At 47.4% G+C, this 19,955-nt stretch overlaps 7 protein-coding genes across 7 annotated transcripts; 4 read left to right on the forward strand and 3 right to left on the reverse strand.

The window, feature by feature from the left end:
- The first annotated feature begins 57 nt into the window (after window positions 1-57).
- Window positions 58-2,704, forward strand: F4822DRAFT_45546 (glycoside hydrolase family 3 protein). The gene has a single exon (XM_051463504.1). The coding sequence runs from the start codon at window positions 704-706 to the stop codon at window positions 2,621-2,623; it is 1,920 nt and encodes a 639-aa protein (XP_051320121.1). The 5' UTR covers window positions 58-703; the 3' UTR covers window positions 2,624-2,704.
- On the reverse strand, window positions 2,705-7,923 carry F4822DRAFT_45534 (ankyrin repeat-containing domain protein). Its single transcript, XM_051463503.1, has 2 exons — window positions 6,721-7,923; window positions 2,705-6,663 (listed from the first exon to the last, which is right to left on the reverse strand). The coding sequence occupies exons 1-2, from the start codon at window positions 7,790-7,792 to the stop codon at window positions 2,786-2,788; spliced, it is 4,950 nt and encodes a 1,649-aa protein (XP_051320122.1). The 5' UTR covers window positions 7,793-7,923; the 3' UTR covers window positions 2,705-2,785.
- Window positions 7,924-8,427: 504 nt separating this feature from the next.
- F4822DRAFT_45532 (uncharacterized protein) lies at window positions 8,428-10,670 on the reverse strand. The gene is made up of 2 exons (XM_051463502.1): window positions 10,457-10,670; window positions 8,428-10,355 (listed from the first exon to the last, which is right to left on the reverse strand). Exons 1-2 carry the CDS (start codon window positions 10,567-10,569, stop codon window positions 8,630-8,632), a joined length of 1,839 nt encoding a protein of 612 aa, XP_051320123.1. The 5' UTR covers window positions 10,570-10,670; the 3' UTR covers window positions 8,428-8,629.
- Window positions 10,671-10,929: 259 nt separating this feature from the next.
- F4822DRAFT_387960 (Alpha/Beta hydrolase protein) lies at window positions 10,930-13,543 on the forward strand. The gene is made up of 6 exons (XM_051456841.1): window positions 10,930-11,342; window positions 11,413-11,587; window positions 11,661-12,710; window positions 12,776-12,860; window positions 12,934-12,994; window positions 13,070-13,543. Exons 1-6 carry the CDS (start codon window positions 11,235-11,237, stop codon window positions 13,220-13,222), a joined length of 1,632 nt encoding a protein of 543 aa, XP_051320124.1. The 5' UTR covers window positions 10,930-11,234; the 3' UTR covers window positions 13,223-13,543.
- An 11-nt stretch (window positions 13,544-13,554) lies between these two features.
- Window positions 13,555-15,117, reverse strand: F4822DRAFT_387962 (LIP-domain-containing protein). The gene has a single exon (XM_051456842.1). It carries the CDS (start codon window positions 14,930-14,932, stop codon window positions 13,649-13,651), a length of 1,284 nt encoding a protein of 427 aa, XP_051320125.1. The 5' UTR covers window positions 14,933-15,117; the 3' UTR covers window positions 13,555-13,648.
- A 1,027-nt stretch (window positions 15,118-16,144) lies between these two features.
- F4822DRAFT_45636 (GroES-like protein) lies at window positions 16,145-17,515 on the forward strand. The gene has a single exon (XM_051463506.1). It carries the CDS (start codon window positions 16,367-16,369, stop codon window positions 17,402-17,404), a length of 1,038 nt encoding a protein of 345 aa, XP_051320126.1. The 5' UTR covers window positions 16,145-16,366; the 3' UTR covers window positions 17,405-17,515.
- On the forward strand, window positions 17,497-19,883 carry F4822DRAFT_439929 (HET-domain-containing protein; the record flags this gene model as incomplete). Its single annotated transcript, XM_051462683.1, has 3 exons — window positions 17,497-18,149; window positions 18,205-18,694; window positions 18,740-19,883. The coding sequence occupies exons 1-3, from the start codon at window positions 17,627-17,629 to the stop codon at window positions 19,881-19,883; spliced, it is 2,157 nt and encodes a 718-aa protein (XP_051320127.1). The 5' UTR covers window positions 17,497-17,626.
- Window positions 19,884-19,955: the final 72 nt, after the last annotated feature.

The following is a 19,955-nucleotide window of genomic DNA, read 5'->3' on the forward strand; positions in this document are numbered from 1 at the left end:
TTACCTCCGTATGTAGATGAAATATCAATGTGCATCATCATTATCAAACGCGATAGGAATATGGAGTCTTTTTGCGAAGACCTCCTTGTTGATAAGCACACCAAGGCACACAACAGCAATAAGAACTAGCACGAAGATGGAAAGCTAGCGAGTATACTAGGTATTAACTTCGGGTAAGGTTATGCCGATGTAGAGTGGTTTACCGAACAGTTTCCCGTAGGATAGACCTTCTCCTCACCATCCTTGCTAAAGCCTCCTTTCAACATGCCAAGCCGTAGTATTTTACGACGAGTTAAGACGTATTGGGACTTCCGCGTTGATTCCCCACTATCTCCGCAGATATCTTTTTGAATTGCTTATTTTCTAGCTCTGAATTAACTATGAAATATTGGAGAGCAACGAAAGCCGGGGCTCAACCACGTGCGCCGAGACAATGATCTAAATAGTGTCTATAGGATAGGCCGATGGAAGGGCCGAAAGACTCAATCCAGTATCGGAAAGCCGTTGCGGTGATCTTATGACTTTTTCGTGATGTCTTCACTCGCAATTCGTCATTCATCCCTGTTTTCACATAGGGTAAAATCCTAGAGTAGCAATGTCATGATAAATAAGCGTGGTATCCCGAGGCCGGGGCAGATGTTACGAGATTCTTCTGGCCCGTGTCGGAGTTATCATTCATAGAATCAGTACAACATCAATTATAATGGGTTTACTCAATAGACCGTGTCGTGGTTTGCTTGCCTTGTTGACATTATCAACATGGCTGCAGAGTGGCACCTGCTCCGGGGCACTTCACCGGACCGGACAATCGCTTCTCACCCGTGCGACAAATGATAGTGAAGCGCTCCCAGCTTACAAGAACCCTTCATTATGTATCAATGACAGAGTCGAGGACCTCATCCAACGTATGACGCTAGAGGAGAAAGCTGGGCAATTGTTCCATGCTATGTTATATATGGGTCCAAACGGCACGCTAGATGAAGGGAGCGAGGCCGCTCGTCGGAATAGCACCGAATTCATGATTGGCGATCAACTTTTGACACACTTTAACCTTGTCGGTGATATAATCGACGCGCGACAGGTAGCTGAATTCTATAATCGAGTACAACAACGGGCCCAACAGACACGGCTAGGCATTCCTGTAACCTTGTCGTCGGATCCGCGACATCATTTTACGGAAAACGTGGGAACTGGTTTCAATGCGGGGCGCTTTTCGCAATGGCCCGAAACACTCGGACTTGCAGCTCTTCGGGACGCCGACTTGGTTAAGAAGTTCGCTGAGATTGCGCGTGAGGAATACCTTGCTGTAGGTCTTCGCGCTGCGTTACACCCGCAAGTTGATGTATCGACAGAGCCGAGATGGGCTCGAATCTCCGGTACCTTCGGTGAGGACGCGCATTTAACGGCGGAACTCATCACGGCGTACATCAAAGGTTTTCAAGGAGATAAACTAGGTCCTTACTCCGTAAGCACCGTGACGAAGCATTTCCCCGGAGGAGGTCCGATGGAAAATGGCGAAGACTCTCATTTTGTCTACGGGAAGAATGAGACCTACCCAGGAAACAATCTAGACTACCATCTTATCACTTTCAAAGCAGCAATTGCAGCGGGTGCTCGACAGATAATGCCCTACTACAGCCGTCCAATTGGTACTCAATTTGAACCAGTGGGGTTCTCGTTCAACAAGGGCATTGTCACAGACCTCCTGCGCAACGAACTCGGATTCGAAGGCATCGTGGTTACCGACTGGGGTCTAATCACCGACACCGAAATCGCGGGACAATACATGCCAGCTCGCGCATGGGGCGTCGAGACTCTAACCGAGCTTGAGCGAGCAACTCGCATCCTCGAAGCCGGATGCGACCAATTCGGCGGCGAAACACGACCTGAGCTTATTATCCAGCTCGTCAAAGAGGGCAAAGTAAGCGAAGACCGACTCGACACCTCAATCCGGAAACTTCTCCGCGAGAAATTCGTTCTAGGGCTTTTCGATAATCCTTTCGTAGACCCAGATGCGGCTTCGCGGATCGTCGGGAACGACTACTTCGTGCGTCTAGGCAATGAAGCACAGCGTCGCGCGTACACGCTCTTGACCAACAAAGACGACATCCTACCACTCCGAAACATCGGGTCGGAGACGAAGTTCTACATTGAGGGGTTCAACGCGACGTTCCTCCAAAACCGCAACTTAACTGTGGTCACCAAACCGGAAGATGCCGATTACGCTCTTCTCCGCCTCGCAGCCCCCTACGAACCGCGCCCTGGAGGCTTCGAAGCAAATTTCCACGCCGGTTCCCTCGAGTTCTCGGCCGATGAGAGGAATCGACAAGCTGATATCTACGAGTCGGTGCCGACGATTGTGGATATGATGCTGGACCGACCGGCTGCAGTGCCGGAAGTAGCCGAAAACGCCAAGGCTATGCTGGCTAGTTTCGGAAGTAGCTCCGAAGCGTTTCTAGACGTGATTCTTGGGCTCGCTGAGCCGGAGGGTAAGTTACCGTATGATCTACCTCGCTCGAATGCAGCGGTGGAAACGAATATGGAGGATGTGCCATTTGATACGAGGGACCCGGTGTTTAAATTTGGACATGGCTTGAGATACGCAGATAAATGTGCTAGTTAGGTGAATGAGAGGGTTTACGTCGTTAGTTGTCCGATTTAAAAATTTAATGTGAAGTAATGATGTGGTTGCTTTGGAGATATTGGATTGTGTGGGATGGTAAACTAGGTTATGAAATGGTAATGCGAAACAAATTCCCTCGAATCTCAGTATATCTTTCATTCTTCAGGCCACCGGCTCAGTCCCGTCGACCCCTTTCCACATGAAGGGACTGTTGAATTTCGCCTCCATCGAAGCTGCGGCCGAAAAGCCTATCACGGGAAATAAGCGGCCTTGTACACCAGAGAATGTATGCTCCAATTTCACTCCGTTTCGAGTAAACCAGATAGTATGGTTTGTTAGATCAACACCGCACCCAATTGTGTCTCTTGGACCGTATCGGAGGTTATCATCTTGCGCCGCTGAAATCCAGTTGGTGTATGCGTACATTGCGCCGTCGTCGCCGTGATAAGCCCAAGACTTCACGAACGGTGCGTCCTTCCAAGGTGGCCAGCCGGGGAATCTGATAGTTGAGGCGTCAAAGGTAGCGAAACCTACGGCGACCTCTGGGTACTCGACTTGGTTTACCCCTTCTAGTGGCTTACTAGTAACCTCGAAGTAGAATTTCTCTAGACCAGCTGGCAGAGGCCGGTTGGTCGAGATACAGGTTCTTTTGGAAGACGTATGTGTGATAGTCAACCCATCCTCCGATATACTGGTATCACTATCTGGTACGGGCATACTCCAGCGCGGCGTCGATATGCTCGCTTGCTCGCGGAGGAATATTTCGATCCCCCGTTGTCTGTACTTCTGAGCAAGGTCAAGTGGTGTCCATCCGTACTTATCCTGGCGGTTGAGGTTCGCGCCAAGACTGCGCAGCTGTTTAGCTAGTCTTAGGCTACCATTTATCGCACAAACGGATAGGAGATCAGGATCATCTTTAGCGGCTTGTTGGTCTTTTTCGATTAAGACGGAGATGATATCCTCAAACGACGACTGATCGGGGTTCGTAGGATTGTATACTAGCGCCCATTTTTCATACGCTAATATTAATGCTGTTTTGTTATTCTTGTCTTTTATCTTAGAATTGGCATTTGCCTCGAGTAATAGTTGGATGCAGCCCTTGTGGCCATTCAAAGCCGCGCGATGTAAAGCTGTCATACCCTTCCTGGCATCTTGTAGGTCTATAGCGAGACTGGCGGGATCCTCTTCTGCTTGCGCGGCTTTTATCAGCTTCTCAACCACTTCATCAAGCCCGCGAGATGCCGCTTGGCGAAGAGGCGTTCTCATTCGAATTGTCGAGGCGTTGATTTTAGACATAGGTATCTTCCTCTTTAGTAAGATACCAAGGACTAGATTTGCCGACTCCGGAGACGTGCCAAGGCAGGCATAGAATAATGGGGACCTTCCGTGTTTGTCTAAATGGGTGATATCGGCTTTATGATCGAGTAGACATTGTAAAGACTCATTGTAGCCGTACCGTGCTGCATACTGAAGAGCAATGCGACCGTGGCGATTCTCTAGGTTAGGATTGGCACCACTCTCGGCTAACAGTTTTACAGAGTCGGCACGCCCATACACCACCGCTTGAATCAGGGCGCTCTCGCCGTCCTTGTCGTCATCATCTATGTTGTCGACCTTTGGAATAATGATCTTCATGCATTCAACTTCTCCCCAGATGCTAGCCATTTGGAGAGGCTGAGTTGAGGCGTTATTGTCTATATTTACGTCGGCGCCATGCTCGATAAAGGCCTTTAGTAACGGTAAAATCACATGTTTTCGGCATATGAGGAAGTGGAGGGGTGTGTTTCCATCAATATCTTTGGCGTTAATGTCCACCTTATTGTCCGGGCCACCTTGGTGTAGTAAAAGCTCGAGGACTTTGGGGTCGTCTCCAGACGAAGCAAAATAATGCAAGGCATTACATTTGAACCTGTCGCGTATTGAGGGGTTTGCGCCATGGTCAAGCATCAGTTGAACGATCTCCAAGCTTGAATATTCAGATAATTCGAGCCACGTGTAAAACGCAGGTATTGAGCTTGTCGAGTAAGAATTGATAGTCGAGCCTCCACCTCGCCTCAGGAGAAGTTTCAGCATTTCGACGTTGCCGTTAGCTTGGGCGGCAGCTTGTAAGGCATTGTGCTTCACATTTTTATCGGTTTGTTCTGCGCCATGATCGAGAAGATAATCGGCTAAGCAAGTTAGCCCCAGGTAAGCTGCAGCAAATAGAGGCAGGCGCGGAATGTCCATATACGTCCCCCGAGTGAGTTCATTACTGGCATATATACTTCCCCATATGTTGAAAACCTCTGTGTTATTGACGAATCGAATCATCTCCCGCATTAATTCTGCCCAAGGCTCACTGGTAGACCTTTCGACAGTTGTCCATAGCTTTTCCGCCACACGAACATGATGGGCCCAAAAAAGGACTTCGTATCGAGTAGATCCATCCCTACCATTACCCTCCTGGACGTCGTCGCTAGTAACATCAGCGTATGGTGAGACTTTCTCAACTTCTTGATCTTCGTCGTCTAAAATTTCGCCGTCGTCATCGTCATTGTTAGACACTTGATTGGTTTCATCAGTGTTCGTAGACGCCGACTTCGTTGTTTCAGTCTTGACCTCGCTAGGTAATTTATCTTGATCTCCGCTGGCCGACTCTCCATTCTCCTTGTCTTGGACGGGTTTCTGTTCCGCATTACTCTTCTCTTCGGGCGCAGGATCCTTGTCAACACTACAGGGCTCGGCTGCTATCTTTGGTAATAAGCCCGCCCGTTTTTGGAAGAGGGGGTTGTTCAGGCTCCGAAGGCAAGTTATGGCAATATCAAGGTGACCTTGCTTCTCCGATATAATAACTTGCTTAGAGATGGAAAGCTTCGACGTGCATCGCTTACAGAGCTCAGGATCATTCATGGTCTCGTGTTTAGCGGCGGTGGATGGCATGCAAAACCCCCTGACCTGATCTGGATCTTGCAGAGAAACATAGCTAACTGTATTTCTATTCAGATCTAAGTGAAGGAACGGCACTCTTGCTTGATCGAGTTGACTTTTTGATATCTCAGAGGCAAAGGGGAACTCCGATCGCTCCTTAGAACTAGAATCGGCCTCTAAGCCCTCCGAGCTCGTCGTATAAGTCCCATAGAAAGCATCCATAATTTCCTCCACAGTAGGTGAAGCGCGCGACAGTAGTGTCCACTGGAGTGCTAATCGAAGCAGCTCAACGTAGTTTGCCCCCATGCTGTGAAGTGCTTCCTCATACGTATGGTTTACACCTTCGGGTAGGACCGCTAAACGATTAGCAAGTGGGCGTTGGAAAGGTTCGCGCATAAAAGGGATAGCGATGTCAACAATATAACTAAAACAAGAGCTCGACTTTTTCAAAATCGCTTCTTTAGCTATATTCTGCTCGGTCTCGGTTAAACCGGGCACCTCCCGAAGTGCTGATGATAGTTTCAGATCTATGTCGTGTTGGATATTCGACTCAATATCAACATGACGAGGCGGCGTTGACGTTAGCTTAACCTCTCTGTAGAAGCTATCTTTCTCTCCACACCCTACAAGCACATGTATATCTGTCTCGGAGGGTAGGCTTGGTGTGATCAAAAGAGAATTGATGCTTCTTGCGAGTTCTTGTTGATCGTCTAAAGATAGACGTTCTATCGCATCTAGCACTATGAAAACCCTTCTTTGGAGCAAAGCTGTAAGCTTGGGGAAAGCGATGCTAAAGTCCGGGAGGTATTCGCCCTGCTCTCGGTTGATAAGGTTATTCGCATTTGAAATCTTGTTCTTGTTGCTGTTCGCCCTACCACCCTTCGGGTTCACAAATATTTTATTGCACTCTTTTAAGAGGTCAACATCGTTTTCATCTTCTGTAGCTAAGCAGTACAGTTGATATAACAGAGTGTTGCAGATCCTTGATGCTGTAACAGGACGCTGCTGGGTGATACCCGCAGGCCCGGCGGGGCTACAGGAGAAATAGTAAAAGAGTGTACAATCGTCAGCACCGCTTGTTTTGGTGGTCAATTGATCGTATACGAATGAAAGCAAAGTCGACTTTCCGGTTCCTAAGGGCGTGGTTAGAATTAAGTATCGGATTGAAATTTGGGACACTATGAGCTCACCTGGACCACCCGTAATGCACAATAGGCCATTTGATTTCGACCGAATCCATTCACTATATGCTGATTCGCTCATTACCCATTCGCACGTACCTTGGAATCTCTGTCGGATGAGTATTCTGGAAGGACCATTGAGCTCCGGAAGAGGGTTGAGCTTCTTGCGGTTCTTCTCAAACTCGCATATCGCAGATTCCCGCGGGCCTTTCTGTTTGATGCTGGATTTGAGATCATCGAGTGACCGCATTAAGGCTCCAACTTGCCCAAGTACTTCTTTATGCCATTCTTCTGCAATTGATTGAAATTCGCAGATGTCAATCATTGACTTTTTAACGTCATTGACTATCCCTTGCACCGAACTTATCTCGCTGAATAGCCTCTTTTGGAATGCCGCTTGAGTACCCTCAAGAACACTCTTCTTGGCCCTTGCCATATCGCTTAGCATCCCCTGGAACTTCGACTTGGACGTTCCAAGGAAGTCCTTGATGCCATGAGCGAGGCGTGCACGAGCCCCACCCCCTAAGTGTTGCTTGACCGCGAAAGCAAAACGTAAAACGCTCAAATAGGCGACAATAATGTCTTCAAAGAGCTTCTCAATTAAGGGATTCGGCTTCCAGTCCGGGTTCGACCTCTGATCGTATAAGCGATCATATTGAGTGATGATAATCATGAGGTCCGTGGTATCGGTAAGCCCCGAACCGAAGAGAGCATATAGTTCATAGTTGCTCTGGATAGCAGTGAGCGTGAGTTTAACGGCGAACCAAACCAACCCGACACTTTCCGGGGCCCCCGTCATGGCATAATTCCCGATCTGGACGAAGGTGCCGACACTTTCGAGGATATTTTTAACCCAAGCCCCTGGGATCTTTATACTCCCGATTTTCCGGTCTCCGCGCTTCTCATTGATTCGGTCTCCAAGATTGTTGGCCTCCTCGATGGCGTCTTCTGGGCTTGCTGATTTCCAGCTCTCCGACAGAAACTCCAAAAGAGACTTCTGATCCTTCTTATCGTCATAGTTCTCATGTGCCTCGGTGCGGAATCTGACAAGTGCCTCTTTATATAACTGCGAGGCCGCCATGGTAGTCACAGTTATTCAGAAGCTAGGAGGTTCCGAAGAAAAAAAATTGAATATGGCAGATGCCTACCACAATCCGCGTAGCCCGACCTAATAGATGTCGAGAGTCGACCGTGAAAAAATATCATGCTCAATGGCGTATTAAATATATAATATTTTCGCCATCTAGCGAACAGCTGATCATCCCACACCATGGATAGTTATTGATGCCTGCAAGAAATGACGACGATGGCTGCGCATTTTAGCCCTAAAATAAGTGTGTCGCATGAGAAATGCATTAGGTCTCATTGTTGCGACCGAACTGTTCGTAGAAGCAGGCTACGTTTCTGTAGGTAAGAATAAGTGGTATATACAGCCAAACGCAGTTGGTCAGTTTAGTCTGCTTATGCTAGGAAGCCCGACTCAATGTAACTCAGCGGTCCGAATTGTAAGGTAATTAGATGTGATTATAAACATGCCTATTCCGTACCCATGCTGCGTAGGCTAGTTGTAGAGTAATAGAATTCAATGCTGTGCATTCGGATCAATCCGTTATTATTGACGTGACACAACATAAACAGGTAAGGGAAATGATGATATTAATGAGAACAGCCCGATAGACAATTGGCTGGGGATTGCGCAGACGAGAATGATGATGTTGACAGTGAAGATTAGCTAGGATACAAGGAATTATTTTCGAATTTTAGAAGGGAGTCTCGCTTCCTTTGTAACTCCGACACGACCAAATGCTGACGTAATAAGACTTCGGATAGACTCCTATTGGTTGAGGACAACAAAAGCCGCCGCACTGACAGAATATGTGTACTAGTAAAAATCGAAGAGGCTGTGGTCAGACTCTTATTACAGTATAATGGTCTCACGAACAGGCTGTCTCTTTGCTGAAGAACAAAAGTCATACACTACCTCTATCTGGGAGCCCAGCGTCCCAAAAAGTCCATTGACAGGACCCCAATGTGCTCTTGTTATTCGCCTATCATGCGAAATATCCGCCATAGTTTTGACTCCTAACTCGAACCCCGCACTGTCTTGTCCTTCTTCCATCTGCATTACTCGTTCAATAATCCGAGCCGTGGATATGCTATCCCACATGCCTTCACGCCGTGGATTTCGCCTCAGAATATACAATATCTCACGTCTGAGTGAGGGATTGCGGCATTTCATCCCAACGAGGTAAAGTGCTGGTATAATGCCAAATTCGAGAGTGAATCTTGGTTCCATTTTCAGCGTGTCCGACGCACGTCCCTCCGGAGTCTCCACACAATTGTTTGCCAACGAAGAGGCTAGCGATACCGCTGTCTTAAATTCCGTCAAGACAGTGTCGTACATCATCTCAGTTGTACCCAAGGACATAAAATGGAGAGTTGATGCTACGATATAATGGAATCGCAGCATGTCTACGAGATATTGATCGGATGCACATAAATGATCAGAAATTGACCTTAGCAGCATCGTAAAACCGTCCGACCACGCTTCTAGCTCATCCGCTACTTCACCCTGCCAGTTCAGAAAGCCACGAAGTGTTGCGGTGTAAATAGGACTAGTGTCTGATACACCAGTCTGTCTGAACCTTCTGAAAATAGATTCCCAGCGACGCAATCCCATAATTTTCAAGATTAGATCGTCCAGCAGATTAGCAGCATGGGCAAGAGAATTCAGTCTAATATCAGTTGGCCCGAAGCTGACTTGGTCACTGGCCTCCTCATCCATGCAAACCTCAGGTTGATTATGAGGGGACCACCCCAAGAGGAACGTTGACTCTTGCATATCTAGGTATCGAAACTGCTCGGTGATCTGTTCAATCAACTCTTGGTCGCTAGAGGATTGAGTCATCCCCGTAAAGTCTCCTATTGACGCCCGTGTCTCGTTCAAAAGAGCTGTGCCACTCTGTAGGTGTTTGGACGCTCGTGTGCAGTTGCCGGCGAGGTGATCGAAGCAGGTGAAAAGATAACATACTAGTAAGGTAACAGCCTTGTCCCTAATAGTATCGCCAGAGCAGCTGCTAGAGCTCAAGAGATGGTTGATAGCAAGATTATAGTGATATAAAGCGAAAAGATTTGGGTTTTCATTTTGGACATGGCGACGGGTTCTCTGTCCAGAAAGTTCTGAGAAATAGTCCTGGTGTAGCGAGCCCAATGCGACGGCGGCGTGATGGACGCATTTTGCGGTATTCGCAAAGAAGATGACAGTTTGGGCCCACGGTATTGATTGCCGATGTCCACTTAGCTGCGGAAGCGTTTTAAAGCTGAAAAAGTTCAGCAGTAAATACTCTTCGGAGGTGTTCGGATATAGGATAAGAGGACACCTGGGACTCAGCGGAAAGGTAGATCCGGAGGTGTGCGGTGGCTCTTCCGAGTGCGATTGGCCCTCCCAAGTGAGATCAGCAATGGCATAGCTAGCCAGGACCTGGGGACTAGGTTGTGATTGTGCATTGCTGTCACATATGGTAGGTGTGATCTTGTCGTCAGCGGCGGCACAGGGATTCTCTGAGTAACCTTCACAAGCACGACCCGTCGAGACGCATTTATGGCAATACGGTCGAGCTTGGTCACATTTGATTCGCCGAGCTCTGTTACATCATCACAGTTAACACTTCTTCGAGAGCTATGCAAGTACACTCTAGTTATTTAAACATAAACTCGGATGTGGCATTGGAACCAAAATACTCACTTGCAAGTCTTGCATCCCTTTCTAGATTTTGATGAGAATTTCCTTGGTCTTTTTCTCCATGCATATTTAGAATTGTTCGGGTCCGTGGTACCCAATAGATGGTTCTCACTCATATTGTAACAAAATATTTCTTCGAAAAATTAACGTGACGCTAAAGAGTTAGCGGGCTAAATGAAAACAAGAACTGAGGAGGTACATGATGACAGGTCAGTGTACACTATTCCAATAAAGAGTATAAGTTAACACCTAGGTGATTTTCTAGGTTTTATGGCCCAGTGGTAATCAAGTAAAAATCTATCATTTACTTCATATTCATCAGGACTCAAGCCTGTGGGATCCTGTAGGATGACAAAGTTGTATCCCGCCAAGCCACAATTTCCAACAGCTTATTGGCTCGTTCGTACAAGTGGAGTATGGCATCCTGAGAGCGGACCCTCTTCGGAGTGATACTGTATACATATCGTTCTTCGGATGAGCATTGTTAAACACTCTTTCGAGACTATTGAGAGCATCACGGTGCGAAATAATTTCTTTGGCATGGGCCGAGTGAGCCATTTTCTAACATTGTTGATATTTGCTTCGAATACAAATATCACGCCTGGTCTTGCCAGTTTTCTCTATAACAATATGAATCAATGTGATCCAACTATTCTCTTGTTTCTTGATTAGTCGCTTCATTAGGTGAGGATAGGGCTGAATCCTTCGCATCTCTGAATTACGTTGTACAGACACCAAGGATCAGATCCCTGTATTGATATTCCCCCTGAATCAAGCTAAGATGAGGCTCTCTTCAATTTTTACCCCTATATGCATATGCGTGGGAGTCGTGTCAAGAGTTCTGGCAGTCACTACAAATGGCACAAATATGGTATATGGTTTCGACTCGGTATGTTACCCTCTAGGGGCAATTCCTCCTGATGCTTTACATACACTTCTAACCCATTACAAAAAACTAGATACCAACGTCCCCAGATCTGCAATGGGTACCATGCTTCGACGACTTCACTTGTGCGAACCTAGAAGTTCCGATCGACTACGAAGATCCTACTCTTGGTACCACCTCTATCGCGTTCATAAAATTAAGGGGCGAAAATGCTACCGACGATGCACAGAGTATTCTAATCAACCCAGGTAAGTTCCCCGAGCTATTTGAATGGGGCACTTCGTGAATATGTTGATATTTAACCGTTTTAATGTGTCGAAGGTGGCCCTGGAGGTTCAGGCGTGGATATGCTTCTCACGTATAGAGCCAATGCTGGCCCAATATTCGGTTCACAATATAATGCCATCTCGTTTGATCCGCGGGGGGTGAATAACAGCGGGTTAGTATTTGACTGCTTCGCTGGCAACTCCGCAGCAAAAACAGCCCTCGTTAGGCTTCACACTCCCGGTAGAGTTAACGCTTCCACGGAATCTATCATAAATCAATATTATTCAGCGACCATATTAGGTGAATGGTGCGACGTTGCCGTCCGGGAAAATTCTCCTTATGGCTACTATGTCACTACACCGGCAGTGGTCCGGGATATGATTACTTTCATCGAAGCAGAGGCGGAATCGATTGGAAAACCGAAGGCCGATGCCAAACTTTGGTTTTATGGTCTCAGTTATGGCACTATAATTGGCACTACCTTCGCGTCTCAATTCCCAGATAGAGTCGGTCGAATGATTTTGGATGGTGTCGTTGATGTTGAACAGTATTACACTAATACTTGGAGGGACAACGTCGTGCAAGATGACGAAATGGTAAACTCCTTTGCCAAGTTCTGCTATCAGGCCGGTCCCAATAATTGCTTATTTTGGGGGCCTTCCGCAGAGAACATAACGAATCGCCTTGATCGCATTATGTTACAGTTGGAGCAGGAACCTATTCCTCTATCTGGGCTCGATACGGGCAAGCTTCCGACATTAGTAACCGTATCTGACTTGAAGGGTTACATCTTAAGCGCTGGGTACGAACCTCTGGTTTATTTCCCGCTATTAGCGGACACTCTCGTTAATGTGGAGAGGGGAAACGTCTCTACTCTAGCCGGTGTAGTAGAGAGTTTCGGACAGTTCCCTGATGCCGACAACATAATCAGATGTGCCGACACTTACACAAGAAATAAACTCGTTACCCTTGATGCATACAGGGAGTATGTCGAGTTTACGACGTCGAAGAGCCGATATGTAGGGGATATCTATCCTACATCTAACGATATCGTTACATGCAGGGGGTTCCATCATAACTTACCTGACAGCATGACTTTTCAAGGTAGGTTCTTCCGCTCTTTCAGCATTCTTCATCAGCGTAATCTGTTTGCTAACAATTGCGACCAGGGCCCCTTCCACCAACAAGCAACGGCACGGCTTTTCCTATTCTCTTCGCGAGCAACACTATTGATCCCATCACACCGATCGTCGGGTAAGCCTGCCGATTTTCGAATATATTTAGCTTTGACTACGAATCAAAGTTACTAACGGTATTCATTATATAGGGCTCGAAAAATGGCAGAGGGATTCCCAGGCTCGGTTGTGCTAACCCAAGAAGCTGTTGGAGTAAGACCCCCTTTTCCCTCACTGTTTGCTCGACAACATATAAATTTGAAAAGGATACTAACATCACTACTATAGCATACCGTCGCTAATCAAGGTGGCTCGCCGTGTTACTTTAATTATCTACATGCTTACCTCGCTGGCACTATGCCTCCACCTCACGTCACTTGTCCTATTGATCGCGTACCATTTATAGATGGTGGGGTTATGGCCGTGGTTGAAGGCACCTAAGCAGTGACGGAATGTGCCGAAAATAATTCCTGAGTGTTGGGCTCGTCCGTTTTCATGGCCTCATTTCGGCGATAGAATAAGAAAATAATTCAAGAGACACGGTAAAAATATGAGTTCTTGGGAACACCAGTAAATTTACTTCTAGAGGGTGTAATAATACGTTGAAATAATGCTGTTATACACGGTTACGTATTACAAATACAGAACATGATGCGCTATATTTAGCGACCTTTTATAGTGGGATGCCTACCTGGGTACAGGGCTTACATCAATTACTTCCTGGCTCCCGTCGATTATAATCACAAGGGCTTTCGCGCTAAATCTCATCGATGTTGGGGATACTTCCTGTAATTACATTGGATATTCCACTATGTGATAGTTATCTAGGTGCCTAAAAACCTATTATTTTCGACTCTTGTCCCTAAATTACGAGGGCGAGCTGGTAATGTTGACTGTAACATTGCGAATCGTGCATCCTAACGTATGAGACACGTACGATTCATTGAAGACACTCCAGAGCCAATTGATCGCCCTGTCCTGTCCATTTGTGATTTCTGCAACATGCCCACCCACCGTATTCCTATCGTACGTTATGTCGGCGCCCACGCCGCAATACTTATTTACCACTGCGTCCGTTTCGTTGACAGGACAATACTCATCACCAATGGCCTTGTAGAAAAACATGGGCACGGTCGGCACTCCATGATACCCTAGCTTCCCTTCCGTGTCGAAGACCTTTTGCAATACCGGTGCCTGCAAGTCCTCTACACCACCTATGAAGTAGTCATAGATATCCTTCATAGAAAAGAAGTTGATACCCTCGCCTGTTACCATAGTCTTTGCGTTATAGAATTCACTCGCATTTTCCGGGTGCAGACGGCTTTGCAGGTACGCATCAGCGTCGGGGTACTGGGTAGTCAAACCCACTAATAAAGCCACTAAATCGCCAGAGAGGGGGCTCTTATTGAACAGGTGGAGATCAGCGGGTAAATCAGCGGGAAGTCCCCCAACCACAGCGCCAGCAATAGCGAGGTTAGGGGCGTATTGCACCTGTAGCTCGGCAGCTGCTTCAGTGGCCAGACTGCCACCACTGTAGCCCCAAATAGCAGCTGTGACGTTACCAAAATCAGTCAGGCGGGCTAAATTCAGTACGGCGCGTACAGAGTCGAGAGTAGCATGTCCTGATTGAATAGTGCATCCAAACGAAGCATTGAAACCTTCATAATCGGGTGTATTTATAATCCAACCCTGGCCGAGTAGCTCGGCGACGAGGTCCGTACTTGCCGGAATTCCGAGAGTAGGGAACGCCTGCGAGAGCTCATTGTAGAGGCCATAAGAAGGACTGGCATCAATTGCAGCTGAGTCATAGGCAAATTGGTATGATAGCAAGGCCTTGCTACCGGAAGGCGAGACGTAGGTAACATTAGGGATGATAAGCGTGGTGACAGCCCAAGATGGTTGATAGCGCGAGTCTGTGGTACGATAGAGGATGTTGTAGGCAGTGGTGGCATTGCCGATGATGGAGGTGAGATTTCCTGGCGCAGAACGAATCCGAAGGATTTCTCCTGGTTCTGCGGTCTCAAAGCCAGCGGGTGTCGTATACCACGGATCTTGACTCGGACGTAACGGTGTAGTTGTGTTACCCGGAGCTTGTGGCAATAATTGCTGTGAGGCGGCACACACGCCGGCCATCCAGATTAAGGAACGCATTGTGGGTGAACGATGAAGTTATGGGAGCACCGGCAACGGCTTGTAAAACGATCACAATGTGCATAGGTAGGCCTCCGTGATGAAGTAAAGAATCCCGAGAGATTAAATACTTCCAGTAATTACTACCTAACCAACATTATTATAATTACCATGCCGAAAGGCTTCGGACAGGAGATAACCCTCTTTGGGAAGTCATATCCCCGTATTATAACTAAACACCGCGCCGAAATTATATCCAGCTAAATACAGTTAATTGTTTGCTAGGGTTCTCGCTCAGTAAAGCGAAGAGCGCATGTATAGAGGCAGCGTTTTAGTGAGATTTACACACCCCTAAGACCTAGAACCCTGTGCTGCATGTAGGCGGTCTAGGTAGCAGGGGTGCCCTAAAGCCAGCGAGCGGCACAGGCTTACGCTCTCCATAATCAGGCAAGGGATTGGCCAAACTTCTTCAACTTCTGTTGAAATCATGAGAACATCTGCTTATAAACAACCGGTTCTCACAGAACCACCCTGCAATTAGCTCATACCAAGCTTTCGGTATATAGCCTTGGTGTCAAACAGCATACTAATTTTGCCGGCCACGACGAATCTCCAAATTCCGGATCCGACTCCTTGGAATAAGCAGCTCGGGTCAAATTTGTAGTCCAGTGTTTGCAGCTTTTTTACGACCCTCTAACTCCGAGATGCTTTTGAAACACCTACCAACGCTAACATCTAACAACAGCGAGACAAGCGAAAGAAGTTAGCGACTTAGGCCGAGGGGATGCTCAATGAATTGATACCTGAGGTAAACTCAATTGACCGGGCCGGATCGGACGCAGATCCACTTAATGAACCCGATCCGGGACACCGGGAGCCCGTCTTCATCGGGGTATTTAAGCTTTCTATATCACCCGTTATAGCACCTTCCGGTGGCAGATGGCAGCTTCCGCTAACACACTACTGCGCCCGAGGACTCCATAAGCGGGTCAGTAAGCAGAGAAAGGTATAAAGAAAGAAAAATCAATTCGGAAATTAGCATCCAACTTTTCGATTTCGGAACGTAGTAAACGGTCTACCCGAACCCCTCACTCTCGCGGTGCATCGTCTAATCCTTCGAACCACCGACAGCGGCATTACAACACCACAGGATAGAGAACCAGGCGGGCACATAGCCGATAGCTAAACTACTTATAGAAATTCCCCGTTCTATCATGTGGACCCCAACTTTCTCTTATTGCAACCAACCAACATATCTATCAAACAACCAATAATAAGCCATCAAGAGTAGTCTCCGATCATTATAGATGAATAGTATAGAGGGGATATATTCTCCAACAGCTTATGTCTCAATGAATTCGTAGTATAAACTTCAAGTTTACATTTCCAAGCCTAACTAACTTGCCTAGGTCAACGCCCAAGTACACGGAAAGCCACTAGATCAATTAGGCGAAAATGGCGCCCAGTAATCAAGCGGCGTTCCTTACAGGCCCTAAAGTGCCCCTTGAGGTCAGGGAAGCGCCTTATACCCCGCCCGGGCCTAATGAGTTAGTTGTCAAGAGTCGCGCGGTCGCGGTCAACGTTGTTGACCCGTATAAACAAATTCTCGGCGATGCGCTCCTCCCTTACATCAAATGGCCCTGCATCCAAGGCGAAGATTTGGCCGGCGATGTTATTGAGGTCGGCAGCGCCGTGACCCGCTTCAAAGCGGGTGATCGCGTTACTTCCTACGCTGTGGGGACTATGCCCTTTGCAAATCGCCAGGCCGAAGGCGCCTTTCAAAATTACACCGTCGTGCGCGAACACATGACGACCTCGTTCCCCTCATCGGTCTCATACGAGCGTGTCTCGGTTCTGCCACTATGCTTAGCAACTGCTGCGTACGGCCTTTTCCACCACGGTTTTCTAGGGTTAGATCTACCAACATCCCCCGCAGCCAGTCCTAAAGGCGAGGCAATAGTGATTACGTCAGGTTCATCGAGCGTGGGGGCCAGTGCCATTCAATTGGCAGTCGCGGCCGGATACGAAGTGTATTCTACTGCATCGCCAAGGAACTTCGAACTTGTGCGCCGAATTGGTGCCAGCGGGGTATTTGATTACCATGAGGACAACTGCGCAGACGCTATAATTAATGCGCTGAAAGGCAAGAAGATAGTGGGGGCGCTAGCTATCAACGCTGGTGGCGTCGCTATTAGCGCTAAAGTTCTCAGGGGTACCGACGGAGTTAAGTACATTGCCGATGCTGGACCTCCGCCTCCCGAGGGCTACCCCGAGGATATCAAGTCAAGATTTATTGATTTGCTTGACCTTGGTGAGCCCGATAGTGTTGTCGGTAAAGTCTTCCGCGACTTTTTACCTAAGGCTCTTGAGTCCGGCCAACTTGTTCCTGAGCCAGAGCCATGGATTGTGGGTGAAGGGCTCAACAGTCTTCAAGAAGCTTATGATATTCGCCTAAAAGGTGTATCGGCCAAGAAGGTCGTGGTCGTTCTATAAACTGCCGTTCAAAAAAGGTCGTGTAGTTTAAATTGGACCTATCAACTAGGTACCACGGGCTCTTCCACGATGTCTGCTAGTGGGGGTTTACCAATGATCTACATCACTAAGGAATCATGCCAGTCGGATGTTTTAAACAGCGGGTTTCAAATAGCGGTCCATCATATTTCATTCCATATTCTAGACACTATACAACTTACCTACCTAGGTACCTATACGTGAATGAATGTTATGTATCATACACCCTCAAGATTAATGAGGAAAATGCCAGCACGATGTGATTATTGTGCCGGGCTGTCGATTAGCCTCTTAGTTGATTTAGCTAAACAAGAATTTTCCGGAAAGATCATGCCAGAAAAAGCATTCTATCAGCACCACGCATCGTTAGGCGATTTAGAAGCGTTAGCAAATCGCGGGTGTGGTCTCTGTACGTTGATGTTAGAATGTTTCAAAGGAACGCCTTTAGATTACACCCAAGCGCCAACGTGGCGAACGAAGTGGACCGGCTCGGCTTGCAAGTTAGAGGAATCGATGTTTTTCGCCGCAAATGAATACCCCTTCACGGACCTCAAACTCGCTATCAATTCTCATCACGTTTATTTTCTCGATACTTTAGATTCGGTGCGCGTTTTCGACCAAATTCTGGTACAGGTTGGGATCATACAGAATCTTGATGAAGCAACTCCCGACGACGATCAGCATTGGGGATTCGATCCTCTAGCGCTCACTCTTACCGTCCCCCGAGGTTAATACCAACCTAATATTTACCGCATATTTAATTGCCTCTAACAATCACTTAGAGGAAGCCGTAAGAGTTGACGACTACCACGTTGGGCGCTTTCAAACTGATCCTAACCTCGGATCTCAACAAAATTTTGACATTGCTAAAACATGGCTGGAAATTTGCCAGAAGCGACATGCGAACTGCCTCAAGGGCGATGCCTTTGAGCTCCCCACGCGAGTAATAGACGTTGGAATAGGTGAAAACGCCCAGAGTTTACGACTTATCCATTCGAATGGAAAGACTGCCCGGTATATAACACTCAGCCATTGCTGGGGTGGTCCTGTATCACCCCTCTTAACTACGAAGACCCTTAGTGAATTTCAACATCTTCCTTTCCACCGCCTGCCCGCTAACTTCCGCGATGCCATCATCGTCGCCCGTAAATTTGGCATTCGCTATCTATGGATAGACTCACTCTGCATTCTGCAGGACTCCAAGCATGATTGGGAACAGGAATCCAAGAAGATGGCAACGTTCTATCGGAACTCTACCTTCACCATATATGCGTTATCGTCCGAAAAGAGCACTTGAGGATTTCTAAAGAGTGAAAGCGAGCCACCAGGCCCACAACCCGTCAAGCTCAACATATACCCAAATGATCAACGCCACCAAGTCATTGTGAAGAGGATAACCCATGAAAGGGAGGACCTCAGGACGCTTGACGATAAAAGCCCCTTAACATCGCGGGGATGGACGTTACAAGAGTCTTTACTGTCACCTCGGCATTTATACTACGGAAACCGCCAGATATATTGGAAATGCCCTAATGGGTTCGAGTCCGCCGACGGCCTTCCACCTGGTAACTCTACGCCTGAGTTTAACTCAGGGGTGCTGTCGTCAGCTTTATTCGGTGATCTCCTCGCCGAGTCCCACAAGGAGCCTATCGACACAATGCAATTAGTTTCCCGCTATTATGACTTAGTCGAGCAATATTCTTACCGAAAGTTAGCTTTTGACTCCGATAAGTTACCCGCATTCTCCGGTCTAGCGCAGCGCATCCATACCGTATTACCAGGGCAGTACATAGCCGGATTATGGAGTTGCGATTTTGGTCGTGGGCTTGTATGGTATGAACAGACAGGCTCCTCTGGACATGGGCCATCATATCGAGCCCCCTCTTGGTCTTGGGCGGTTACGAACGTCCCGATTACTTACCAGGGGGTCCCACTGAACTCGGACCGATTCGAACTCAAGCTGTTAGAGCATGATCTGAAGTATTGTGACCCCAGTAATCCTTATGGAGAAGTAAAGTCGGGACATGTGGTAGTTCAGGGGTATACGATATCACTGGTGGGGAGTAACCAAGTTGTGGACGAGACCTTGGAAGACCGTTCCACCATCAGGACTTATTTTGACGAGCCTAGGTTGGGGGATGATGTCTATGTTAATTCAGGGGCGGTAGTTTTCCAAGTTCATCGAGGCGATAGTACATGTCTTCTATCAGTTCGGATGAAGGTTGGCGGTGATACGGAATTAAGATTCGATCCTACCGAATTTCCACCTGAAGGATACCCTCTTCTTCTTATAGGAACGAGGACGGCACCGGATGATTCATTATACGCCGAGTGTCTGGTATTACGTGAAGTAGCATGTCGGAAAGGAAGCGAATTTGAGAGGGTCGGAATTATGACTATTTGGGAGTTGGATCCCGCATGGTTGGAAGAATGGGAGGAAAGAGTACTGAAATTAGTTTAAATACAACTGGTGAGGTATGATAACGCCCGTGCTTATGCTATGTAATTCTCTCAATGACAATATGCTCGCCCT

The sequence above is a fragment of the Hypoxylon trugodes genome (genome assembly GCF_022578975.1).
Source record: "Hypoxylon trugodes strain CBS 135444 unplaced genomic scaffold F4822scaffold_1, whole genome shotgun sequence".
Lineage (NCBI taxonomy): Eukaryota > Fungi > Ascomycota > Sordariomycetes > Xylariales > Hypoxylaceae > Hypoxylon > Hypoxylon trugodes.